Source organism: Gopherus evgoodei, chromosome 8, assembly GCF_007399415.2.
Source record: "Gopherus evgoodei ecotype Sinaloan lineage chromosome 8, rGopEvg1_v1.p, whole genome shotgun sequence".
NCBI classification, from domain to species: Eukaryota; Metazoa; Chordata; order Testudines; family Testudinidae; genus Gopherus; species Gopherus evgoodei.
This window is the reverse complement of record NC_044329.1, coordinates 23,464,430-23,492,408: the sequence shown is the minus strand read 5'-3', so window position 1 is coordinate 23,492,408 and position 27,979 is coordinate 23,464,430. Positions and strand designations below refer to the sequence as shown.

At 40.2% G+C, this 27,979-nt stretch overlaps 1 protein-coding gene and 1 long non-coding RNA gene across 10 annotated transcripts in view; one reads left to right on the top strand and one right to left on the bottom strand.

Moving 5' to 3' along the window:
- The window catches only part of PWWP2A (PWWP domain containing 2A), a 42,988-nt gene extending 17,978 nt beyond the window's left edge, over positions 1–25,010 (top strand). For 3 of the 9 annotated variants that reach the window (XM_030571525.1, XM_030571532.1, XM_030571533.1), the window contains exon 2: positions 2,965–5,694. In XM_030571525.1, the coding sequence (XP_030427385.1) occupies positions 2,965–4,654 (1,690 nt within the window). In that variant the 3' untranslated portion in view covers positions 4,655–5,694. Of the gene's footprint in view, positions 1–2,964; positions 5,695–9,185; positions 9,313–18,110; positions 18,231–19,972; positions 20,145–21,881 lie in introns of those variants that run through there. The other 6 variants (XR_004001495.1, XM_030571530.1, XM_030571531.1 and 3 more) reach the window with 6 other exon arrangements.
- Positions 551–17,344, bottom strand: LOC115655756. The gene is made up of 3 exons (XR_004001496.1): positions 17,335–17,344; positions 13,668–13,670; positions 551–649 (listed from the first exon to the last, which is right to left on the bottom strand). It is a non-coding gene; the product is annotated as an uncharacterized LOC115655756 (long non-coding RNA).
- Positions 25,011–27,979: the final 2,969 nt, after the last annotated feature.

Genomic DNA, 27,979 nt, shown 5'->3' with positions numbered 1-27,979 from the left:
GTTAAAATGAACAAAAAGAACAGGAATACTTGTGGCACCTTAAGAGATTAACAAATTTATTTGAGCATAAGCATTTGTGGGCTATAAATTTGTTAGTCTCTAAGGTGCCACAAGTACTCCTGTTCTTTTTGCTGATACAGACTAACATGGCTGCTACTCTGAAACCTGTTAAAATGAAGTGTTCTTCTGAATTAATAGGGGAGTGTCTAAACTTTAGATATTAAGCAGGTCGAGCCCCCTGAACTGAACTTCAAAGGGAAGCTAGTTTATTTTGTGGGGAAGGGAAGAGCAATACACACTAGCATGTGTAGAGGTGCACTGTACTGCTTAAACCAGGGGTACCCAATGACCATGGGCGCCCTGGCATCTGCCGGAGCGTCTAAGTGTACCCGCGTATTGGCCAGCAGATGAGCATCTGCTGAAATGCTGCCAACAAGCTGGGTCATCCAGAGGTGTCGCCGCCAATATTCAGCGGCATTTTGGTGGCGACTCCTCTGGATGATCCAGCTTGTTGGTGGTATTTCGGCGGCCACGCCTATTGACGTTGCCACTTGTCAGCAGCATTTCAGTGGATGCTCGTCTGCTGCCACGGTCCTCCGTGGCTCATCGTCTGGCGCCTGCCACACCAAAAGAGGTTGGGGACCACTGGCTTAAACTGTGAACACATACTATTCTTGTTCTCTTTCCTTATAGCTCAAAAGTCAGATGAACAAAACAGCAGCTGGTGTTTAGGTAACAGTCATGACTATGTCAATATGTTAGTTTTCTATAAGTTTTCGGGTGTTTACTTTCAGCACTTTTGTGGAAACCAAACTCCACTGAGGTTGCTCTTCCTCTGCAAAATTATATATGGTCTACAACTGGGAGGAATAGTAGCCAAGGTCAGTTTGGATGCAGCGTATTCATTTCAGCTTTGTCTGAAGTTTGCTTTGTTTATAACCGCTAACTTTTTTTTTACCACATTTAATCAGTATGCATTAAAGTAAATCAGTAAAGCCTTGTGTTGACAATGTAAAGAATCTTCTAGCACATACAATGCCCTGTTTCATAATAGAGCAACATACTTGCATTTAGTTAAGCTGTAAGTGACACTGGTCTATAAGTACCTGACTTCATTTACTGCAATTATGCACTTAATTCCTGTTGAAAAGAGAGAATGGTACAGCCAACACTAATGTATGCTGCATGACAGCCTCTTATCTATGGGCTTGTCTGAATAGCAGTGGTTAGCTCAAGTTAATGTACTCAGAGTGGTTGGTTAGCAACTAGTGATTTGTAACTATCTATTGATCCCCACTGCATATTAGCTCATGGGAACCTCAGTAGTGCTTGAGCTTCAAACCATATCCCTAATGGTGTAGCTAGCTTGAGTTTAAAATAGCACTTAACGTGAGCTAGTGATCTTGTGTTGGAATCGGAATCAAGTTAGGGGCAAAACTCAAGTTATGCCTTAAGCTAATAAGGCAGTGATGTAAACACAAGTGGAAAAGGGTTTACCCCTACAAGCATCAGTTTTCTTTAGGGATGTTTGAAAGTGGGTAGTTAGTTATGAAACTTGGGAGATTTGCTATTTCTCCCACTTGTTTTTGCCTCAAAGGTGGTGTAGAATGACAAAACATGGCTTTCTCTGTATAGCGTGTGGCAGGAAATGTTGCATGCCTATGGGTAGTCAGTGCAGAAGCATGTTGCCCAGTCAAAATTGAGCCAGTGCCTACTCTCCTTTCAGGGATTTGTTTTCCATTGGATTAGAATTAAGCGTTTGGGTCTGCTGCACATACTCCACCAAAATAGTTGTAGCTGCAGTATAAGTCTTAAAACTTGGCTAGGGCTAGCTGGGAGAAATAGAATGGCATAAGACATGCTGTGAGGTGGGGGAAGAGAAGGGAGAGCATATTTGTACCAAGTGTATTGAAGTAACAAGGATATCTTTGCCAGAATAGATCCAAAGTCACTTGGCATTCTATCTCAGACTGTACGTAATGCATCAAATGATCAAATACTGTTCTTAAGGAAAACTTCTTGTGTATGAAGCATGAAGTTTGCTATCACTTACATTTTATTTTATCCATTATAACAGGTACTAGCATGTATATATTGAATACTTTTAAAACATACTGAATCTGCTTTGATAACTCTCAAAAAATGTTCTAAATATTTTTGTATTTCACAGAAGATTTCTAGGAATTATGTGCCTCAATTGGATTATCATGCTATTTAATTTGTGCTGACTTTCTGGGGAGGTAATAAATCCATTCTCCTTTGTAATTAGCCATCTCTCAGCATTCATTTTCTGTAGAACTACAAAGTAGTTTAGTGAGATCTTGAGACTAGACCAGGGGTAGGCAACTTATGGCACGGGTGCCAAAGGCGGCACGCAAACTGATTTTCAGTGGCACTCACACTGCTTAGGTCCTGGCCACTGGTCTTGGGGGGTTCTGCATTTTAAATTAATTTTAAATGAAGCTTCTTAAACATTTTAAAAATCTTATTTACTTTACATACAACAATAGTTTGTTATATATTATAGACTTATAGAAAGAGACCATCTAAAAACATTAAAATTATTACTGGCACGTGAAAGCTTAAATTAGAGCAAATAAATGAAGACTTGGCACAGCACTTCTGAAAGGTTGCTGACCCCTGGACTAGACTACAGTAATGTATGTTAAGGGCTACTTGTAGCAACCACTTAAACTGTAGCTACTGCTGAAATTGGTACTACTGTTTAAGATTTGTTCATGAGTCTGGAGCCTGTGTTCAGTGGCTTATACTAACTATAGATTGTTAAACATATAGGTCCAGTGTCTTGTTTTGAGAAGGAGAAAAACTACATTCTTACACTGTGGAGAAATAGCTGAAATGTCTTAATAGCAATTCCTTAGCGTGGACATCTTAAAAATATGTTTCAGTGTAGTAAAAAAAACGAAGACACTTAAAATTATCGTTTTTTTTTCCCCCTTTAAGGTTTGGACCCCATGGAATCCCTGTGACCATATTTCCTAAAAGGGAATACAAGGATAAACCTGAAGCCATGCAGCTCCAAAGTAAACCATTCCAAGATGAGACACAGGTGAAGTGTGAAGCCAGTGGTGCAGTCCCTGATGACTCTTCTTCTCCCATTCAGCCATCAGAACCTAGCCTTGCTAAAAGCCTATGGACTTCTAAACCACCTCCCCTCTTCCATGAGGGAGCGCCATATCCTCCTCCTTTATTTATCAGGGACACGTATAACCAATCAATACCTCAGCCTCCTCCCCGAAAAATTAAGCGGCCCAAGCGGAAAATGTACAGGGAGGAACCCACTTCTATTATGAATGCTATCAAATTACGACCGAGGCAGGTCTTATGTGACAAATGTAAAAACAGTGTTGTTGCAGAAAAAAAAGAGATTAAAAAAAGTGGCCATGCAAGTGACTGCTTAAAATATGAGGATCATAAAAAGCGAAGAAATGAGAGTGTAACTACTGTGAATAAAAAACTTAAAACTGACCATAAAGTAGATGGAAAAAGCCAAAATGAAAGCCAGAAAAGAAATGCTGTGGTCAAAGTTTCAAATATTGCCCACAGCAGAAGCAAAGTAGTTAAAGTTTCTGCTCAAGCAAACACTTCGAAAGCTCAGTTAAATACTAAAAAAGTTCTCCAGAGCAAAAACATGGATCATGCAAAAGCTCGAGAAGTTTTGAAAATGGCCAAAGAGAAGGCACAAAAGAAACAGAGTGCAACTTCCACTTCCAAAAATGCACATTCAAAGGTCCATTTTACACGACGTCTTCAGAACACCAGCTCAGGTTCCCTTCCACCCCGATTGCGTTTAAAACCACAAAGGTACCGGAATGAAGAAAACGACTCATCTCTCAAGACAGGACTTGAGAAAATACGGAGTGGCAAGATGGCAACTAAGCCCCAGTCTCGCTGCTCCTCCACCCGCTCAGCAGGTGAGGCCCCTTCAGAAAATCAGAGCCCCTCAGAAGGCCCTGAAGAGGCCAGCGGTGAGGTTCAGGACACGAGTGAAGTGCATGTAACTGTTGATCAGGATGAACACCAGACATTGGGCAAGAGAGGCAGCAAAAGCAATATAACAGTTTACATGACCCTTAATCAAAAGAAATCTGACTCTTCCAGTGCATCAGTGTGTAGTAGTGATAGCACAGACGATTTGAAATCCACCAACTCAGAGTGTAGTTCTACTGAAAGCTTTGATTTTCCTCCAGGCAGCATGCATGCACCTTCCTCCTCCTCCTCCTCCTCCTCTTCAAAGGAAGAGAAAAAGCTCAGTAATTCCTTGAAAATGAAAGTCTTTTCCAAAAACGTCTCTAAATGTGTCACACCAGATGGCAGGACCATATGTGTAGGGGACATTGTTTGGGCCAAGATTTATGGCTTCCCTTGGTGGCCAGCCCGTATTCTTACTATAACTGTGAGCCGGAAAGATAATGGCCTTTTAGTTCGACAGGAGGCCCGCATTTCATGGTTTGGGTCCCCAACAACATCTTTTCTTGCTCTTTCACAACTGTCCCCCTTTTTAGAAAACTTTCAGTCGCGCTTTAATAAGAAGAGAAAGGGCCTTTACCGCAAGGCCATCACAGAGGCAGCTAAGGCTGCTAAGCAGCTGACTCCCGAAGTTCGGGCCCTGCTGACACAGTTTGAAACGTGAACGTGGAAAGTAAGGTAGGCAAGAATTTGGAGGCTCCACAAATTTTATAGCCTAGTTAGAGAGCTACCATGAAGGACGTGGCCAATTCAAAACATTGCACTCAGTGGGCTGCTCTTTTTATACTAAAATTGTTCTGATTTGTAGCAGTTTCTTAAAAGCTAAACTAAACAGATTGAACATGCAATCAAAATTAATCTAAAATGAGAACTTCAGTATTTTTCAAATGAAAACCTTTTTTTTTTTTTTTTAAATTAAAAACTCCTCCCATGCATAGGAGCCATAGCCTCAGCTGAAAGGCAGTTTATTTGCAGGGAATTTTTAGTAGTTTCTAGCTGGTATGTATCTAGTCACTGTATGGCAAAGGGTAAACAAGGGATGGAAGTAATAGCTGTGACCTGGGTGGCCTACCAGGGAAAGTGCAGAAACTTAAGCCCTGTTTATGTTGGCCTTTAAACCTTGTTTCAACACTTCTGCATTAAGTAGCTTCTATATATATATATGGTCAGTGTGAACGGGGCCAAAGTGAGTTCAAACCATGTTTAAAAACATGCTTGGTTTCATCCACACCGGCCAGTTTAAATTATGTTAGAAACCAATTTAACAAACCCCTTTAAACAGAGTTTAAAGGCCAGATTAAATGGGGTCTTGGTGACCACTTTTTTCCCGAACACTCAACCTTTCTATGCACACAGGGGCGCAAGTACGACACTTCAGGGTCTGACAAGCTGAGGGGATGCCTCTTGCCCAAAGGCGAAGCTGAAATGTTACTCAGTATTTTGGGATCAAGGGCTGTTAATGCTGCATAGGTGTGAATCATAACTTCCTGTCTTTCTTCCACTGAAAAATCTTCCAGGCCACTTGTCTGGGAGTTTAGCGCAAGAGAGGTTTTGTTTGAGTGTGTAAATAATTGATTGCTGAAATTAGTCAGATTTTCTTCTGACTGGTGGTTTCTAAATTCTTAGGATACGTCCTAGTAAATTACACTTTGTGAATTGTCAGATGTGTAATTGTTGCATTTTGGATGTATCTAACTAAATATTTTTTTTAATATTTCCGTTTTAAGGTATCTGTTTGCAGGTCAGAAAATGAGAATATGTAATTGTATAATGCTCTGAAATGTACAAAAATTGTAAATAAAATTGACTAAATCTGAATTACTTGTGTGTGTTTCTCAAAAAGCTTTGAAAAATTTTTAGGGTGTTCTGTGTACATGATATTTAGAGGAGACACCCCCTTTTAAAATGTAAATTCTTTCTCATTCAGCACTTTTTTAAAAGATCATTTGCTGTAAAGTATTATTCGTATATACTTAGTGTTCTAATTTTGAGACTAGGCATTCATCTTTTTCCCCAAAAACTGGCTCTTGTAGAGAGCTCTTGTCTTCGGTAAAGCTTGTCAAATTATTTCTCCATAAATTCAGTTCTGTTCCATAGATTTGAATAAAGACAGAAAATATGACTTATACAGTAGGGAAATGTTTTCAATCACCATTTTTTCCATCTGTCAAAAGCTAATTAAGTCCTAATTCCACTATTGTTAGCTACTCTTGCATGTCTGTTGCTCAGTGTTGGGGCATTTTCATGCAGTTGATTTACATTTTTCCTTCCTAGTTTTGGTCTATACCTGACCATTTGAGTTACTATCTTTTTTTTATCCTGTTCCAGCTTTACACGATCTTATGAAGAATTTAGCTGCCTTCACTCCAGAGCAATTCCCATCCCAAGTTTTTCCATTTTGCCCATATTGGCAAAGCAGAGATGAGGAATACAAATTTAAACTAAACTTAAATTGAATGTAATTGTAAAACTAAAACACAGTGTCAGGATTTAGTGATTGAACCCATTAAAGAATCTTTATTGTGATGCAGTTTTAGAAGATTAATATGCCACCTTGCAACTGACAAGTCAGTTGCTTTCCAAAACACTTGAGTGTCTTCCAACCTTGTTCAGTTACTTTATCATCAAGTTCATGTAACTACTGAATATCTAGTGTGTTTGAGAAAACAAACAAACCACACAAATACACATTGGTCCAAATTGATTTTGCTCAGATTTCCTGAGGATCTCACTGCAATCTGTGTGGTGGATGCTAATTAACTTTCCAACTATCCTAGGTTTTTTTCCCTGAACAATTAAACAAATTCTAAGAGGTCAGTCAATGCTTTTTGAATGTAATAAACACACAATGAAAATTTTCATAATGTGAAATCCTGTTTCACTCTTGTATTTATATATTCTTTCCTGCAAACAGAAACAATTACAGTATTTCAGTAAATAAGCCTTACTTTGTGATTTAAAGCAGGCTGTTTTTCAGAACAAAAAATTCACACTGTGGCTTTTTTAGACATCTCTGTATGTATAGAGCAGATACCTAGTTTGTCAGGCAGCTCAGAATGAACTGATCCCACATCATAAAAGCCATCTGATATTCTGAGCCAAAAATCTGAGGTAAAATACTTTGGATATTTAACTTGCTGCAACTTTTTAAAAAATTTAGAATTTTTGGATAGTATCTTCTGTAATATATTAACTCCTCACTTAATGTTGTTCCTCAAAAATGTGACTGTAAGCACAGTGATGTTAAGCGAATCCAATTTCCCCATAAGAATTCATGTAAATGGGGGTGGAGGGGCGCTACGTTCCAGGAAAAGAGATTTTGCCAGACGAGACATTGTGTGTGGTTTGACTCACAGCTGTGACTAGGTAAGTGAATATCCTTTGGCCCCAGAGCTCTGGTGAGGGTGTGGTCCAACAACACCCCCCTCCTCCAGGCCTGCTGAGTCCTCCCTGCACAAACTCTGCGGGTTTGGGCTCAACATGGGAGCCATGCAGAGCAGGCAAGCAGCAGCACATCGGCTGAAGTGACACTGTGCTGAATCCTTCCCCAGCACCCGATGGAGATATCTGCTAGCCTCTGGGCAGGAGATCACACAATGCCTGCTCAAGTTAGTCACTGAAAGCATCTCCCCCCACCACCGCCGGGTGCTGGGGAGACCAGTCATCTCCTAAGGGAACCAATCTGCAAGGTTGCATTGTACACTTGGGACACACAACACAGAGGCACCTAGCCTCTAGATCCCTGCACAGCTGGAGACAGCCATAGGCTTCTAGAGCCACAGGCACTGACACTTCAAACTGCCAGGGGGAGCTTGACACCCTGGCTCTACCCCAGGCCCTGCTCTCACCCCACTCCTACCCCCAAGGCCCCGCCAACCTCTTCCTATCCAGTTCTGCCCGTGAGCATGTCCCTCTCCCTGCATGCCACAAAATAGTTGATTGTGGGAGGTGTGGAGAGAAAGAGGGGAAGTGCTGATTTGTGGGGGTGGTGGAGGTGTTAGAACATTGCACAACTTTAAACAAGCATGTTCTCTAATAGAACAGCTTAACAACTTCAACCAGGACAACTTTAAGTGAGGAGTTGCTGTACCATATAAGAGTAGCATATTACTTAGTGTATATAGTCAGTTCAGAGGCTTTGTTCAGTGAGATGGGAGAGAAATCTATTTCAAATAGAAGTTCACAAGAAGCTCTGTGTGCGTGTCTTATGTAACGAGTGGTCATCATGACATACACACTTTGTCTTTGTAGTGAATGACTTTTTGTAATACAGATAGCACAAATCTTGCACATGTAATATTAAGAACAAAAACTGTTCTCTAGTATAGTACTTAGTCTGGTAACCTAAAAGCCATCAGTTCTTTGTACCACAACACTTCATATGAACTGCCTAAAATGCTTGCTTAAGTGAATTTCTTACTTTCACCACTGTCTTCCTTTTAAATCATGGAAAAGTAGCTGTGGTGTACTCTCCGTCCAAAGATTTAGTTGAGTTAGTGGTGGAGCAAATGTTAAGGATTGTTAAAACTTTTTAACTGTAAACAGCTGCAACTGTACCTCATACCTTATTACCTTGTCCTTGGGGACCATTAAGTGATGGAAAATTTGAAGTTAATCCAATGCAACCTGCTCTGTATTTGCCAGAAATTGTTTAATGTGTTCACCGGATCCCAATGGATGTTTCCACTGTGAGCACAGGCTGTGCTGCACCTGTGGTTTTCAGTATATTCACAGTCTAATATCTCTTAAATCAATTTTAGATCATTTTAATGACTCACAAATACCTGATAGTAGGTGCATTTGTTTTTACAGTGCTTGGATGGTGCATCTTGTGTAACTAAGCTATGTAACTGATAGTGCACATGGTGCTGCTGGAATCATAGAATAGTAGTTAAAAGAGAGCGCAAGGGTCATCTAGTCTAACCCCCTGCCAAGATGCAGGATTTATTGCATTTAAACCATCCAAGACAAATGGCTATCCAGCCTCATTTTCAAAATCTCCAACGAAGGAGCTTCCACAACCTCCCTAGGCAGTCTTTTTCTTTGTCCTACTGTAAGAACAGTTAGGAAGCTTTTCCTGAGATTTAATCTAAGTCTATGCTGTAGTTTGAACCCATTGCTGCTTGTCCTGCTGTCTGTGGCAAGAGAGAACACCTTTTCTCCATTTTTTTTTCTTTTTTTTCTTTTTTTTTTAGGCAGCCTTTCAAGTATTTGAAGACTGCTATCATGCCCCCCTCAATCTCCTTTTTCCCAAACTAAACATACCTGGTTCCTTCAGCCTTTGCTTGCATTCCATCCCTTTGATCATCTTTGTTGCTTGCCTCTGGAACCTTTTCAGTATCTCCACATCCTTTCTATACATTGGTGACCAAAATTGGGCACTGTACTCCAGCTGAGGCCTAACCAGTGCCGAAGTGAAAATGTACTATTTGATCATCGATCAGCAGCCTATGTATTATGAAGGAAAGTGTTATGCTGAAGTAAAGGGTAGTGGTGATTTGACTAACTTGCTGCCAGCCTAAGAAAATACATCACAGCCAGTGGATTATGGGGGCTGCAATTCCGCAGTTCTTTTTCAGTACATCTGTTATCTACTCAAATTATTTCAAGTGAGAAAATAGGTGGCTGTCAGCCATGAATGTGGATACAAAACATAACTTTGCTTTGAAGGCCTCTAAAGCTAAATTAGAAGCATCTGATGTGAAGGGGAGAGAATATAATCCCAGTAAATCCCTGTAAGTATCATTGTCTCAGAGGTTTGGAGTAAATATACAGTCATTCATCCACATATGAAATTGAATGTGAATGTTGTTTGCATCTTCTATTGAGCAAAGTTCTACAGGAAATTAAAAACAAATGCTTAAGGATGCTATTTCATTAAATCTCTGAGCTAAACTTTTAATACAGATATTATTTAAAAGACAACATTCATGCTACTTAGCTTCTAATATTTGTCTAGTAAAACAGTTTCTTCATTCAATTTCAGCATTGAAAGGATTTTTATTTGGCTAAACTGTATTAGGTCTTAGAAACTTCAAGATTTTTCAGGGTATGATAAAACCACATTTAAAAAAAAAAAGTGTCTTGTTCTCAGGGTAGCCAGACTCTTGCCTTAATGGATCATACCAATGGAAAATTGACAAGAGACTTGTAACGTTCAGTGCCGTTTAAGATGCAATGCAAGCTACCTCACTTTCTTAAATTTTGAAATGCCACATGACTTGCATGCTGTGCTTCAACTTTTGCTTTTGGATGTACAATAGGAGCACTTAATTGGACCAGAGTAGCAGTAGGAAGGTGTATCACGATGTCCTCTTGAATCATTACTCATCATCCTGAGGGGTGTTTTGTGAAGCAGTGTTAGGAAATAGAATTGGTCTATTTCCTGAGGAGATTAGGAAACAAGCTAATAAACAAGAACAAGCAATGAAGCACAATAAGTTAATTCAGCTCCTGTCTCCTTTCATTTACAATTTATAATTTATTCAAATGGATAATTATAAGAAGGGGCATAAAATATACCTGAGGTTATACAGCCAACTATATAAATAGGAACAGCAGATACACAGTGACTAAACACGAAGTAACAGGCATATTAGCAGTCTGTTGTTATGTGGGTAGGAGTTGGCTATTTTGTGCAATAAATCAGTTAGTAAACATGGAGGTGAGTGAAGTTACACACAACACTTACAACGACGAAAGGTTGAGATATCTTGTCCCTATGTACTTTATTTTCACCTAGGTGTTGTAAAGGTAGCCATAAGAACTGGGCGTTGTGGGACTAGAAGGAGAGCAAAGCTGAATGGCACACACGATCAAAAATAATGTAGGAGTGACTTGAGTTGCTTGTGGGATAATAGTTTGTTCCACCCACATAAGTGCTATCATGCACATCACTATGTCAGCAGGAGAGCTGCTCCCACCGACATAGCTTATGCTGCTCACGGCAGTGCTTTTTTTTTTTATGCCAACAGGAGAGCTCCTGTCGGCATAGAGTGTCTTCACCAGATGCCCTGCAGCAGCGCAGCAGTATCGATAGAGCTGCAATGCTGTACATGTAGACATGGCCTAAGACACCACCTTATCCATCTGTGTAGGCTCCCCACATCATTGGTCTGTGTGTGGTGGGGGAAAGCTGGTGCTTCAGAGTTGTTTCTCCGCCTTCACAGGATGGGGAGTCTGGATGTTGTCTTATTTTTCTCCTTCAACCCCAATCCAAAGAAGCTGGTGCAGAGGGTAAGTAAGCGGTACAAGGTATAGTTTGGACCAAAGGGGAAGCAGGAATCAAATGGTGACTCTGAATCAAAATATGGTGCTTAATGTGCTCCTGGGGAGCCCAGGGCTTGTAGTAACTCCATGATCTAGTCCTTAGGGAGCAGATTCAGGTCCTGCTCCTGGATTATCATCAGTAATAGATTCTGCAACTGGAACTCAGTTTAATGATGGTGATACATGAACTAAATCCAGCTTACTCTCCCACCTGTATTTGCTTTGCAGTCATAACTGGTGCATAAAATAGGGAAGACTGACTGTGATACAGCACAAATCTCTATTGAATTAGAAGTTATTGCTTTTCTGACCCTAACTGTGCCTAGACTTTTTGCTGGGCTCTGGAGAAGATATTTATATTTATTGTGGGTTTTTGATTATGCCCTGCCAGCATTTCAAAATTGTAGATACTGTGAAACAAGTTCTGATAGTTCCTTTGAAGACGAGCCAAATTGTAGGTGTCTAAGAAGTGTCAGCTTGAGTCTAAGGTATAATGATGTCTTTGCTCAGGTGTGGCCAAACTGCACATGTGGCTCTTTTACAGTTAAAGTACAGCTTTTGGAGCCCCACACGTCCCCTTGCCCTCCATTCCTTGTCTACCGGACGGGGGGGGGCAAAGCTAGGGGCTTCCGTCCTGGGGCATGTTGGACAAGCCTGCTGGGGCTCAGGACGCAGCCTTCCATGGGGCTGAAGCCAGCAAGCATGCACCATGTGGCTAAAGCCCTGGCAGGCACCTCCCACGGGTCTGAAACCCTGAGACCTCCCTCTGCGCAGGACAGAAGCCCCAGCAGGCATGCCAGGTTCTGGAACTTCTGAAGATTATCTCTTGCGGCTCAGAGGGTCAATAACTTTGGCCACCTCTACTTTTAACTGTGTTGTGTTTCCATCAGGAACCGAAGAAATACTTTTTAAGGAACAATAAAAATATATCTTCAGAATATACTGACATCTGTGTGAATAAGCACATCATAAAGAATTGCATGTTATTTAATAAAAGCAGCAAAGAGTCCTGTGGCACCTTATAGACTAACAGAAGTATTGGAGCATGAGCTTTCGTGGGTGGATGCCCAGTTCGTTGGATGCATACACACACACATGCATCTGACGAAGTGGGTATCCACCCACAAAGGCTCATGCTGCAATACGTCTGTTAGTCTACAAGGTGCCACAGGACTCTGCTGCTTTTACAGATTCAGACTAACACGGCTACCCCTCTGATACATGTTATTTAATATTCTTTGGTCTTTTTGAGACCAAAACTCATCATTTCAGTATTGATATTAAAAAGGTGCATATTAGGACCTGTTTTTCTAAAACATCCAGCACTAAAATTAACCTTATGTACTAATTTATTTTCATAAAATATCTGGGTTGGAAGGGCCCTCAGGAGATCTAGTCCAACCTCCTGCTCAAAGCAAGGCCTATTCCCTGACAGATTTTTGCCCCCGATCCCTAAGTGGCACCCTCAAGGATTGCGCTCACAACACTGGGTTTAGTAGGCCAGTGCTCAAACCACTGAGCTATCCCTCCCAATGAATGATGAAAAAACTAGTAAGGTAGTTAAAATTCTCTGTCTTAGTGGTCTTTCTGGACAGGATCCTGCGTTTAATACTTTTTTAGAGATTTAGGTTTGATTGGTTGGAATATAATGGAAGAGCCGTATACTGTCTCAGAGAATTACTTTTCACAGGAAGGTAAATGTGTACAGCAAATTTCATTATAGTTGCTGGAATTGGAAATGGACCAGTTGCCTTTTGCTGACAGGTTGAAACGGTGGGATCTATCAGGGACATTCATGAAATCTTAATTTAAAGGTGATTGGCAAAGAGAAGAAAATATTCATTGCACCCTTTTTATGAATTAAGGAGATTCCTACCTTGTTTCTCTCCCATGGGAAAAGTTATTTTCTCTTATTTTTTCATTAGAAATTTTAGGGCTTATTGAGGATTTCTTAGTAGACTGTGGAATTCTAACATCAAAAGGGGAAGAGATTTTTCATCAGATTGGTGGTGGTGTTGATAACACTCATTTAACTCGGTTGTCTGGAAGACAATGGGGAGGAAAGCTTGCAACCAAGGGCTGAGGGAGCTGCTACTTCAATCTTGTAATTCTCCAAGGATCTCTAGAAAACAAGGGAGACAAAACTTGATGTGAAAAATGCCTCTTCTCAAAAACAAATAAGTTTTCATGTCATCTTTATATACCAAAAAAGGAGGAGAAAGAGTGCAAACACATTTACTTTCTTTGCAGGCTGCCTTTAAGAATGAAAATAAAAATGGCTTTGGGCCAATGCTTGCTTTTAGCCTGGAATATCATGTTAACATGATATTTTGCTGGGATTTTCCAAACATTTGAAGGGAATTGGGTGCCTAATCCCATTAAAATTCAATGGGAGTTGGGCATCAAACTCTCTCAGACGCCATGGAAAATCCAGGCTTTTATTTTTAGCTGTCCATTGAGGTTTCAGAATATATCACAGAGCTAGTTTTGCTATTTTTTTGGAAATTCTTCTCAGTGTGTATGTTTGAGTGAGTGACAACTGATGTAAAGTAAGGAAAATATGAATCTGTTGGTGGGTCAGCTGGAATTTAGTTAAAAGCACTACATTTTCTAAAATAGGCTTGGGGGAAGGGATGCAACAGCCAGATTTACTTTTTTGTAGTTCATTAATTGGAGAATAAAGATAACCTCATTCCAAAAACTGGTTAAAAGATAGATGTTTATAAACTAGTAGCAGTAATACAGAGTGTACTGCTTCTCCTGGGGTGTGGTTTTATGTGTAGCAAAACTTTACTGTTAGTTCTCTATGCAGAAACAGACAATTAGGTAATTGTAAGTGCTGTTTTAAATTTTTGGGCTTCCATTTGAGAACCAGGGCTCCTTCCTCTTTTTAGATCCTCCCTCCCTTTTTCAGGCACACTAGGAGGGATATTGAGATTTTAATTTGCCTTATCATTCTGAGCTGCTTTTTCTCTTTCTGCCTCTTCCCCTTGCTGACTGCCATTGTCTGCTTCAGAATAAATAGTGTGCCACCTCTTGGATTCAAGGCCACCTTCAGAGAGCGTACATTAAAAAAATTAGAACCTGTATTACAGTGATTGCACTAGTGTAGCTTTATCACTGCTGACTAAGCTACAGGTATCGGCATAGGTCAGGTAGAGCACGTTTACACGATACAGTGGTAAAAGTGCCTAAGCCCTATCTATGCTAGTCCTGCAACAATAGCTTGCGGTTGCTTTGATAATGATACTAATTTTTCTAATGTGGACAAGGTGAAAGAGTATTACACTACTTTTATCCATAGTCTCCAGCAGTCCACATAAATAGGGCCCTCCCAAATTCACGGCTGTGAAATCTTGTCTTTGGTCTTTTGTGTATTTTTACTGTATACTATACAGATTTTACAAGGGAGACCAGCGTTTCTCAAATTGGGGGTCCTGACTCAAAAAAGGGTCATGAGGGGATGTCACAAGGTTATGGTAGTGGGGTTGCAATATTGCTACCCTTATTTCTGCGCTGCTTTCAGAGCTGGGAGGCCGGGTGCCCTGCTCTGAACGCAGCACCCCGCCAGCAGCAGCACAGAAGTAAGAGTGTGGCAATACCATACCATGCCACCCTTACTTCTGCACTGCTTCCTTCAGAGTTGGATCAGGATCCGTACAGTTACAACACCCTGAAATTTCAGATGTAAATATCTGAAATCATGGATTTTAAAAATTGTAAATTTCTGTGACTGTGAACTTGACCAAAATGGATCATGAATTTGATAGGGCCCTACACATAAATAGTCCAACTGAACTGCCTAGACCACTGTAGGTCTGCTAATAGCAGTCAAGTGCTGCTGTCAAAATGTCTTTGCTATCAGATTTTCAAATCACTGATTATAGGATGCAGTGAAACCCACTGAATGAAATAACAGATAAAATAGATAAACAGCTGCATTCACAGGGGTGACGGCATTTAAGGACACAGACATTGTACCGACACAGGCAGCTTAGAAACGTAGAAGCATTGGCCTCTGAAGATCCAATCACACTTCATTCTTTTCAGCAACTCTAGTTTTCAACCATTTTTTGTACCTTTTGTCCTTTACCTCAGTAGTCAGCATTTTGCGTATTCACGACAAGGGATTCCTCAGCATAAGAAATGTTCCTCCATGGTATTTGTTTTGCGGGGCCTGGAAGGAGAGAAGGAAATGTGTGACAGCAATATGTGGTTTCGTTTTGTAGTGAGTACATTTTAAAGAGACTGTAATTCTCTACTCTTGCTATGTCAGGCCTTCTCTACAAACAAAAGTTGTACTGATTTAAGTAAATTGATTTAGAAACCAGCAAAGTTAAATTGGGGCAGCCCCTGTGTCTGGATGCTCTGCAGTTGGTTTAAGTCCTTATATCAATTTAACACACTGATTCCTTATTGACTTCTAGTAAACCAATGTAAGGCACTCTCAAACCAATTTAAGGGTATCTTACAGGGTGGTTGCCCTGACTTAACTACACTGGTTTCTAAATCAATTTAGTTAAATCAGTATAACTTTTATGTGTAGACAAGGCCTCAAGAAGTGAAAAGGCTTTTTTTTTTCCTTTGTTTTTCTTATGCCACTGTTTTCTCATTACCAGTAGCTCTCATTAAACCTGTTTGCTGGAGCATAAGGAACCTGTTACTAACTGATTTAGAAAATGAATCACAAGTGATTTCCTAGATGCTTGTTCTACACTATTTTTTCAGTAATGCTGGTGGCAGTACAGCTAATATAGCTGTTGTGCTCATCTGATGTTTTTAAATAAGAATTTGAGGCAGCAAGAAGAGAATTTGAGGCAGCAAGAAGAGAACTCTGCAATGATAAAAACTTATTTTGATATAACTGGTTTGTTAGGGTATGCCTACACTTGAAATTTCAAAGCGCTGCCGTGGCAGTGCTTTGAAGTGTGAGTGTGGTCGCTGCACGTAAACCACATCCCTTACGGATGTAGCTTGCAGTGCTGGGAGCCGCGCTCCCAGCGCTGCGGCACTGATTACACTGAGGCTTTACAGCGCTGTATCTTGCAGCGCTCAGGGGGGTGTTTTTTCACACCCTTGAGCACGAAAGTTGCAGCGCTGTAAAGTGCCAGTGTAGCCAAGGCCTTAGGAGTGGACTTGGTGAATCTTTTTGTTCAGACAGCATCTGACACACTTGCACCCAAGCTGGTTGTGACCTTTAGGCGTTACGGCAATTTACATGTTTAATAATAATAGCTTTATTGTGCAGGGAGTGGGCTGGTGATAAGGCATCCTAAGTGAAATTTCTCATCAATATTAATAAAACACTGGACCAGTGTTGACTGGCCCAGTAATCACTTTATAGAAAACTTAAAAAAAATATTTTCATGAACCACTGAGAGACCATTGTAAATTCTTGAACTCTACAAATTAGCAAATAAACAAACTCAAGAAAATAAAATGTATCTTATTCATTCATTTTTGCCAGTTGTAGTTTAGTTTTAATTATGTATTATAGTACTTCATATTACTGTAGTATTAGTAATATGAGAGCTCACTAAAACACCTACCTTTAAATCATTAGTGGGAGTGAGGTAAGACGATCAGTTTTTGGGTGGGTGGATTAGTAAGGTTTTACTGTATTCAGAAGCATTATTTCTTGTAAATCTGTTTTTCTGGATTTTCCTTTACTTGTCTTTTTACCAAGTATCTTTGTGTGAAATCAGGACCCTTGTTTCCTAAGAGAGCAACTGCCCCATTTGCTTTTTCACCATGTGTGATCATAATATTCTGTCATACCGTACTCACGTCAACAGACATGGATATCCTTGGCGGAACATTTTTTACTTCAGCTGAAGCATTGTTTGAAGGACCACGTGCTCTCTTAAAAAATAAAGATCATGGAGGGTTTTTTAAATGTGATTGCTCTTAATAAATAATGAGAAGCAAAATACAGAAACTGATAGTTTATTTTATATCTGTTGGGTTTTTTAAGCAAATTACCGCAATTAAGAATACAAGTTTTGGTGGTCTGTACAAATACAACGTGCAGCACTGTGAACTGTTTTTACACATATGTAGAGCCTTAGGTAAGACATAATCTCAGCTTCCTACCTCTTCAAGATAGGATTTTCAAGATCTGAAAAACAGATTGGTGTCCTTTCTGTGGACCTTCTTGCAAGGGAGAGCAGCAGGTATTTTCGTGATGTCCCTTCTTAGGAAGCAAGAGAAATCTAGAACAGTGAGCATAGTGATGGTTAACCATGGATGTAGATTAACAGTCACTCTGCCACAGTGGCAAGTCAGCTGTTTAATTGCCACACTCTGCTTTTGAATATAGTGAAAAAACAAAATACATGGGCCTGATTAACTTATTCCCTTATGTTGAGATTTACACCAGTGCGAAGTGGGTGTAAAACACTACCTGATCAAAAGGTAGTGCTTTAGGCTCCCTTGAAAGGCATAAATGACAGCACAAGGTGCAGGTCCACAGTGAATCAAGCCCTGTGACTGTCAGTTATTCTAGATAATTATTTTGTCACATTGGATCTAATACAAAGTCCTTCTATGTGTATAATATATAAATGACTTTTACTAGAGTCTAGTTCTGTTTGCTGTATGTTATTTCTATGAGAGAGACTTGAGCCCTGCAAATGCAGTCTAGTTTAAGTTCTTAAAAGGTTGTTGATGCCTCCTTATTTTCCATTTGGTTTCAGTACTTTTTCATGTCGTTTCTTGCTTTCTGTAAAGCTAAAGAAGTCTACCCGGAAGGAATTCAGGAAGACAGGCAACTAAATTGTGATTTAAAAAAGAAAAAACAAAAGTCACGAATGAATGCTCTGTTTTTGTTAACTTGGTCTTTTCTACCATAGGTCTCAACAAATGGCAGCATATTACATCAGACAGTGACGAGTCCTGCTGCTCCCTTACAGTATCTGACAGACCACTGTGGATTCAGATTGGGGGCATTGAAGTTAACAGTGAATTGGCAGGTCTGTCTGTTTTACGCCCTGCCTAAAGTGAAGGGGGCATTATATCATCAATTAATCATCCCCCAAAACAAGTTAGGATAGAGTTGATGAATTCATCACTCACTTAATTTCCTACTTCCATTTAAATGTGGCGCGCCTGTACCTCATGTACAGACAGTACATTTCAGCTGTTTCCACTGACACATACTTGGTGATAAGGTTGATGTGTATTAGCTTCAATTTATTCAAGAAAATTTCCTTTTGACATTGGCTTCTGGGATTTGCATTATATGATCATATTGAAATAACAGAGCTCTGGGTAAAGGTAAAAATGTTTTATAACAAAATGAGTACTGTATCTTTTAAAATGAGGATCTTAAGGTCACTTAAGATAAGGACAGTTTTTCGTATTGTCGACAGCATCTTAATAGAGACAGTCTTTTGGACACCTGCCTTTCCATTTGTGATCATGTGGACTGCCTCTTCCTGCCACTGGCAGTTACATAATATACTGGTGGCTACTACAGCAATGGGTTACCTGGGCAAGTAAAATTGGGAAAGTATTTAGTGTTGTTTAAGTTGCATTTAATGTGATTTAGCAGCTGGAAATGAGGAGAATTAAAACCGTGACCAGCCAGATCTCTGCAGTCCTCTAGAAAGTGGTCCATGGACCACAGTTTAGGATCCACTGCTCAAAGAACATGTTTGATGGTCATTTTAAAGATTGACATTTTTTTCTTCCTAATTCCCCAGTCTAGAAGAGCATCCATATCCAGGATAGCACTTAACTTTAAGCATGTGCCTTTAATCCCATTGAAATCAATGGAATTTAAAGCACATGCTGAAAATTAAGCAGATGCTTAAGTGCTTTCTTGAATTGAGGTCTAAATTAGTATTTGTTTGATATGGACATATGCATATTTTTATGCATTTTTCTTTAAGGTTTTTTATAGGACAGCGTTGGGTGTTTCTGACTTATAATAAATAGAGCTTATTTGGTATGTTGTTTTTACTTCACAAGAAAAAAGTTATGGTTTATGGACTCGGAGGAATTTGATCCACTACTATCCCATTTTGTTAGGTCTAGTTATCCAGACATGTTTTGGGTTGTTCTAAAAATAATCTAAGGAATTTTTGTGATCAGCTGGTACTACAGCAGCTTGTGGACTATTTTAAAGGACATGAGGCTAGACTAGCTATTATGAGGTAAGATAAAAGGCAAAACTGTGTGCTCCTTTGGGGTCCAGAATGTTAAGCATCATTTAAAGGAAGCACATGGCCTTAAACTTAAATTAGAATGGCTGCAAACACTATTAAAGGCTAGTAGAAAACCACATGGTTTGTAAATGCCATCTGCCCATTACTTACTTTAAACAAACAGTAATGTTAGTGTACAGCTTAGACACATTGGGCCAAATTCTTCCCTCATTTACTCCTGTGCAAAGCCCCTGAAGTTAGTTGACTGATGGTGGCAGTATTGCTGAAGAGTAATTGAGGGCTGAATTTGGCATATGGATTATTGGCTGTTCATCTACTGACTGATTTGAAGATACAAGATCCCTCTTCTATATGTGTTTGTGCTGCTGAGTTTTTAAGCAAAGGCATTTAAACATGTTGGGAAAAACTGTAAGCTTACATTTTTATAGTATTGTTGAATTTCTGACAAGAATTTGTTTCTGTAATACTTACGTTATGGAGGTTTCCATCAGAGAGATTTCCTGGGTGCAGTGATGCTAGTTAATACAATGCTTATCTAATCCTAGGCTGCTGCTATAGTCCTGTGCTGCCCTGGGCCTGCCGGCATGGAAGAGCAAGATCCATAGTGTGTGTTAGGCAACCTGTCATATTTTTGAGATTAGAAAGTCTATTTTAACATTTGTGGAAAGCAAATGTAAATTTTTCTTCATACTCCATGCACAGTGACGTGCACCAATGGTAAATGTCATTTGATTTCAGTTACAAAATATACTTTGCAAAAATCAGCACTTGCTCCCTGTGCGGAAGTATAAGATTAGCATCCTTTTCTTTGTAGAAGCTCTGCTTGCTCAATTCATTCATCTCTGAAGGGCATATGGACTTGATTTTCTTGCAGACAGAACATAGTACCCAAATGGAGGACGTATCAGATATTAAAACTAATGCAACAGATTTTTAGCCAAAATGCCAAGATGCAGCAATTGGATGTATCTCAGCTTGGATCCACAATTCTATTAAGCCTCATAATTTGCTCCTCGCTTCCTCACCTTTGTGTCCAATCACTCCCAAATTCCCACTCCATCTGACTTCCCTTTACTGCAGAGCAAAGGACATAAAATGAGCTGTTTTTCAAACCCTTATGCTACTATTCAAGTCAACTTTCCAGGCACAGTAAGCACCTTCAAACTGAGAAGTTCCTTAGTATATACCCCTTGCCCACTCCTATGTCAGATCATTATTCTTCTGTTTTTCATCCCTCTCTTCTCATTCTACCTCCTATGTATCAAGTAATATCTCAAGCTTTCCTTCTCCTCTCTTCTCTGAAGTTACTTCTTTTCAGCAACAGCCTCAGGCCTTAGGCCCACCCATGGTCTTTTCTGTTAATCAGGATGTATTGTTTATGGCATTGTGTCGGAGGGAGTGGAAAACATATGTATAGCTATCTAAAGCAATTCTAGTCTGAGGCCACGTCCACACTACGGGGGGGAAATCAATCTTAGATACGCAACTTCAGCTACGTGAATAATGTAGCTGAAGTCGAATATCTAAGATCGGATTACTCACCCGTCCACACCGCGCAGGATCGATGTTCGCGGCTCTCCCTGTCGATTCCGGAACTCCGTTGGGGTTGATGGAGTTCCGGAATCGATATAAGCGCGCTCGGGGATCGATATATCACGTCTAGATTAGACGCGATATATCGATCCCCGAGCAATCGATTTTAACCCGCCGATACGGCGGGTAGTCTGGACGTGGCCTGAGCAAGCTCCAGCAGCATTGTAAAAAGAGCCAGCACAACTGGGCAGGTTTTGTTGGAACCTCCTTCGCTTTCCTAACTAGACCTAAATGGCAGGTGCACCTATACTAATAACAGTGAAACTTTGTAATATTCTAAGTGCATAGCTACTGGCGATGGTGTTGTAGAAGAACTGTTTATTGCTTGGATTGCTTCTGTTCAGTTGCCATTTTCATCTGTGTGTCGTGGGGCAACTGCAGAATGTGAACCAAGTGGTTGCTGAAAGGCAACATGTTCGGTAGCTTTATTTTTGCTGCTCCATTGCATGCTTTCAGGTTCTCTGTAGCCAAGTACAAATGTGTTGACACTTCTGAGTTATATATCAGTGAGTTATACATGGTCCCAAAGGCATTGTATATTAATCATTCCCATTTGATTAATAACCCCTAAGCTTCTCTGAAAATTTAAATTAATGCTTGATGTTGAAAGTGGGTGAGATTTAAAATGGGCTGGGCAGGTGGCTTGGGCTTTTAACTCCAAACAGATGAGGGATCTGTTCACTTGCATATGTTGTATAACAATTTTAAGACCGCCCTCCACCTCCTGGCTTCTCTTACTGTGGAATGCACCAAATGTAACAGATGAAACAATAACTGTTCTGACCACCTCAGATTCTGCTTGCCACATATGCAATACTCTGGAAGAAGCTTAACTATTTTCCCTTTCTCTCCCCTTTTCAGCTCAGAGACACTAGGCACCTGCTGTTTTTATGGAACCTCACCACACTGCCACGAGGAACACCAGCTCATCAGGAATGACAAACATTTGAGACTGAATTGTCATATTTTTCCTCTGAAATTTTAAACAGAGGGAAGAAAGGGCAGGGTGAATGGTTAAACAAAACCACCCTCACTAATCCTATTGGGGCACCTGTATCTATTGTACATTTCCTTTGAAATTTAAAAAGATGTTAGGAAATATTTTATAAAACTTTTTTGCAATAAATGACGCATGAGATGGGGAGAGACTATATGAAGTGTTCATGCAAGGAACCACTTGAATTATTAGTATGAAGAATCACTGCGAATAATTTTTTTTTTTAATGTGACGGTCTAATCAATATGTTTGACAGGCCCCAGTGATGGAGCCAATTGCCTGGAAAGATGACTGTAACTTTTGAACTTTTGTTTTGATTCTTAGCTTTAGTACTGCATTTTCCATTCTCCAAGGCTTAGTTAGTATTTAGTATGGGTGTTAGCAGAGCTATAACCTGTGATCTAAAGCATGTCTGAAAGCAGCTGTATTGTAAAATATGAACAGTCTTGTTAAATGAGACCAATGTTTCCAAGAGAGGTGATGGGCAGGATGACAACAGTAACTCCATGTATCTGTAATTTATGGGAAAAATCTTCTCCCATGAAAATGGTTGTTCTATTCTTATGCTGATGTAACACTTTGGGAATTGAGGATTGTTGGAAACGTATGAAGAAGGGCTACATCTCTGACAGCATAGTCATTTCGATTTGCTTGTGATGCTATAGCAGGACGGGATTCAAGAATGGATACTGCTAAGATAGGATAGCAGTTGTTTGCCAGGTCATTGTTTTCCCGACCCCTCCCCCTTCCAGCCCAGAATAGAGCTCGTGCAGGCAGCTAGTACAGCAAGAGTTTCCATTAGTGGTTCTAATGGTAGTTGATTTAACAGAATCATAGAAATGTCGGGCTGGAGGGGAACTTAAGTGTCCAGCCCCCTGCTCGATTTGCGTTGCCTAAACTTCTTTGGATACCATTAAATCAAAATTAGAAGGCCAAATCTTTGATCCTCTTTCTTCCTTTCTCCAAAAGATGTTTAGTAATAGTTATTTCAGCTGAAGCTAGTGAATGTTGACCATACTGCTAGAATATTGGCTTGTTAATTTATTTGCCACTGATTGTTTTAATATTGTGTGCACGTTTTCTTGACAATATGGTTTCCTGTGCTGTTCTTAATGATAGAAGGGGACTCACTGGATGCCTGACTTGGGAGAGTAAATATTTATTTTGGAGAAATGAAAATGTGCACATAATCTAAAGATCTAATGCAGTACAAGTTCCTCTTTCGATGGAAATGCAAAGGCTTGTACTAAACTCTTTTCCTATTTACAAATATTCTGATCTTATCAGGGAATGTAAAATATCTTTCTACAGGTTATCTGCAAAGAGAGCACCTTCTCCAAAAGTCTCTGGTTTCCAAAGGCACAAATATGGTTTCATAACCTGTGTGCATAGATCACGAATTAAGTAACCTTTGATTTCAAATCATGGTGACCATAGATGTATATTTTTTCCTCGTTGCTTTGGTATTTGGTAACAAATCCATATTTTTAGCAGAGCAGAGGAAACAATAATCCACACCCAGGAAAGATATATTGGTGGTACATATAGTCAAAGGCAGTTCGATATTAGAGATTTAGTAGTTACTTTCGTTTGATTAGTGGTAACGTCATAATTTATTTATAAAACCAGAAACCGAAACCATAGCACCTATTTCTTTAAAAAACTATTTTAGCTGCACATTGCTGTTGTACAGTAGATTCAAATTGTGCTACTTTTCATAATAAGCTGCAGATTTTTTTAAAAATAGAGAATAGTAATTATTGTTCTGCAGTACTCTTCCTTTCTAATGTAGTCAAAGCAGAGGTCAGCAGTCTGGTCCTGCTCCACTGCCCGAAATATGACCAAGATGTATTATAAATTAAAGCATCTCACTCTTCGGTTACATCTGCACCATGAGCTAGGTGTGTGATCCCCAGTTTCTGTACACATACATGTGCTAATTCTCATGGAGCTAGCGTGAGTATAAATAGCAGTGTAGCCGCAGTAGCCTGGGTACCAGCAGCAGAGCCATAGCTTAGTGGGGCCTAGAATGTACCCACCAGTCTCAAGCAGGTTTGTATTCAGCAGAGCTAAGCCATGCCGCCACTGCAGCTACCTGTGCTACCACAGCTACCCTCCTATTTATACTCACGGTAGCTTAGGGACACCTCATGCAAGAATGTGTAGGCAAGTTGGGATCACACTCCTAGGTGGTAGTGTAGACATAGAGAGAGAGGGGGACAGGGTGCAGTGAGTTAATGTGCTAGCCTTTTACCTCTGGAGACCAAACCCTGATTGTATTACAAGTAGATGGGGGTCTCATCCCCACTGGGGGAGTCACTTTTATCCATGTGAAAACAAAACACAAAACCACACCAGACAACATGGCACAAAACAGTTTCTGCTCAGGAAAAAGGTCCAGGACTGTAATAGCAGGGTTATTCCATGCTGGGATTGAAATGATTGACGTTGTGTGTGGAAGCCAGTAGTGCCTGCTTATATGACATCTGACTCTTAACCAGTGCTCTTACTGCCTCTCCTGCAGGAGCACTAGCACACATCAGTTGGAGTATACAGAACATTATAGTTTGAGAGAAATGCAGATCTCTGCATTGGAGAATATGGGTAAATTAAGCAAATAGAAAGCTTAAAAAATAGACAAGGTGGCAAACTGTATTTGCTCATAAAAATGAGTTTATTTTCATGGAAAGTAGTGCAGCCATTTTGTTTGAAACCAGATTTTCATTTTGAAGTGAAACTGTCAGGGATATTTTAATGACTGAGAAGTACAGTAATGTATTGCTTTTCACTTTTTGGCTTTAGTTGCTTAATATTTAAGCTTTGCTCCATGCTACCTTTTTGTCTGTATATTGAATGGTCACTATGCCTCCTTCATTTTGTAGACTTGAATGAGGGGGGGGGGAATTATTCACTTTTAAGGTTTGCTCAGAGGTAAATGTTAAAGAATGTTGTGTAACATTTATTCAAATAAAGCCTTGATTTTTTTTTCAGCACTTGTTGAAGGGAAATGATGTGGAACAACATTTCTATGCTGTACTTTTCTTTATATTTCCTTTTCCTTTCTGAAACCAGCAAGTTTTGATTACATCTTACGTCTGTTACATTTTCTGAATTAAAGTGAGGATGCTGATCTGCATCCTCCAGCCTAAATTCCTACTTGACTAACGCTGTCCAACCGTGAGGTTGGCCCATAGTGGCTGGTTCATGTTAAATCTTCCTTGACCGGTTGGATGTTTTCCACAAGAAATAGCAAAAGCCCCACATAGACAATGACAAAAGCTACTGTGCACCATGAAGAGGCAGAGACAAAGAAAACATGACTGTAATCCATGGCTGCAGTCAAGGAGCACTGGATACAACTCACGATGGAGGCACACCATGGCAGGTGGGGATTGCTGCAGCTGAAGGACACAGTGGCTATACCCCCTGCATTGGCCATAGCAATAGGGAGTGGCATAAGAGCTCTGTGCCACCCACGAATCCCCCTGTGGAGTGAGAAATTGTCTGGTGACCAGCTAATGCTGTCTTTGGTACCACTTTGTTCTGACGGTGTTGCACAAGGCAGCTGGAACACAGGAAAGAACTGAGGCCTTTGAAAAACAAGCTCTGTATGCTATTCAATCACTGGTTTCTTGTGATATTAACAGCTTCAGGCAAATCCATCTGTTGCAGGTAAGGGTTATGGAATCTTTCTCCATTTAGGTAGGAAACTCCCCACATTGAGTTGCATTATCTCATAATTTTCCCTGAAGGAGGAGAACTGGTTATGCCATGATGGGTAATTCGCTTTAAAAAAAAAGCACAGCATTTGTAGCATTGGGTCAAAGCAGGGTCAAATTGTTGCATATCTCCTCAAATTCCAGAATCTATAAAGCTGCACTGTCTGGTAAAAGAAAAAAATGCTCTCAATTCCTGCAAATGAAATCTTCCATACTTAGGAAAAACTAGCACGTCTTTTATTTGTGTCTAGGTTAATCAAATATAAAGTAGATAAGAAAGCTATTTGGAAACATTTATTGAGCATGTTAGTGACTAAGCATTTTCCTCTTTCAATGGTGTACAATTTGTCTGAAGTGACTTAACTGTATTGCACAGTTGATCTTAGCCAAATACCTTTCTGAAGTATTAAAACTAATTTGCTGGAGTTAAATGATTGTGCAGATGCACCGAGTCTGTTGTGACAACTACCTTTGATCTATCTTCCATGCTATTCAGACATTTTTGGTCCAGTATAACTGTGAAGTGCATCATATCTCTTCTCGAGTCTCTTGTGTGGAGCAGAAATAGGGCATGCGCTTTTTCTGTACGTTTTATAAATGTTCCATTTTCTACTCCTGTTTTGATTATAGGAACTCCCATCTTTCTTCTTCCATTAGTCATTCATTCTTGCAGCAGGCTCTCCTGTCGTGGTTTTCTCTCATTAGGTTTTCTCCTGTCGTGGTTTTCTCTCATTTCTCTCATTATCAGTGGAGAGACGAAATCATGCTAAAATGTAATTGGTCACTAATAACTTCATGACATTGGCTTTATAGCTCCTCACTGTGGAGACATGGCCATGGAACCCATGAGAGTAATTAACTATATTTTGCAGAGTTCTATAGGTATGATACTGATTAAGCCTCACTATGGTAGCACTATAATGAAGGCATAAAAGTAACACCATCCCTACCAATGATGCTGTCATGTAGACTCTTCTTTATTGCTCACTGGAAGCATCAACTGGATGATACTACTCTGCTCTCATTAAGCATGTGTCACAGCTCCTTCATGATGCAGGAAGATTTTATAAGCACTTGCCAGGTAAATAGTGGGAAGCAGGTATAAAGGGGTACAATTTCCACTGAGGGAAAGAGGGAAATGGATTCCATCAAGGCCAGCCTTCAGTCATGCAGGAGGAGTTATAGAAAGAGAGGGACTATGGTAAAAGTCAAGAGAATATTGGATGACCTCCATACACCCATGATTAGAGATCATCTAGTAAACACTGCAGTACCAGAATTGCATTCTAGAAATCTTCATCTGTACCCTGAGATGCCTCCAAGAAACTCACAGAGGAGGGAGGAGGTACAAAGGTGGCTTTACATTACCTTTGTGCTCTGTGATCTGGGCTGGGTTAGTTCCAGCACTGCTAGCCATCTGCATGTGTGCGCAGTGTCTTGGATGAGTACAGTCAGGGCAGCTAGCCCCTCCAACCACCACAGCTACACTATTTTTCAGTGTACTAGCTTATCAGAACTAGTGCAAGTTTGTCTTCTCAACCTGGGAATTGCATCCCTATCTCCAAGTGCAGACATACCAACTCTGGTTAGTTCCCCAGCATAGGCAAACAGTCTGGCTCCTGATGACCCGATGGAGTGGTCAGCCTGGTGATTGCTGAAATACATGAAAGCCATTTCCATGCCCGCTTTCCCTCAGCCATGCCCTCCTCTCCTGCTGCAGGGGATAGCAGCTATTATGCCTGTTCTTTACTTTTGGAGGACCATGTTTTCCCCTGATTGAGGTGAATAGCCCATTGTTGGTTATGGCAGCTTTAGGGCTGCTTTGCATAGAGCAGTCCTATTGCAGAGGAGAATTTGGGCCATTTTTTCCACAAACCATCTTTTCTCTCTTCATCCTCAGTTGGGTGGCAGAGAAATACACACACTGACAAATGCTAAGTGTTTGTGCGTGCAAGGAAACTGAGAACGTCAACAAAATTACATAGCAGTGTTAGCAGCTCTGCAAGCAGCTGCTGGAATATCAACAGGCCAATGTGAATTTTCATATTAACTGCCACTCCCTCTGTGTTTTTTTTCTTGCTTGCTTGTCCTCCCTAAAGTTGTTTTCAAATGGACTTGTCAGTCACTTCACTTATCTCTTCATGCAAGAAGACTGTGTAATAATGACTCTTGAAAGGAAGTGGACGTAGAGATACAGCATGCTGTGTGTCACAAGACAAAGGAACAAACTCATTTCCTCTTTT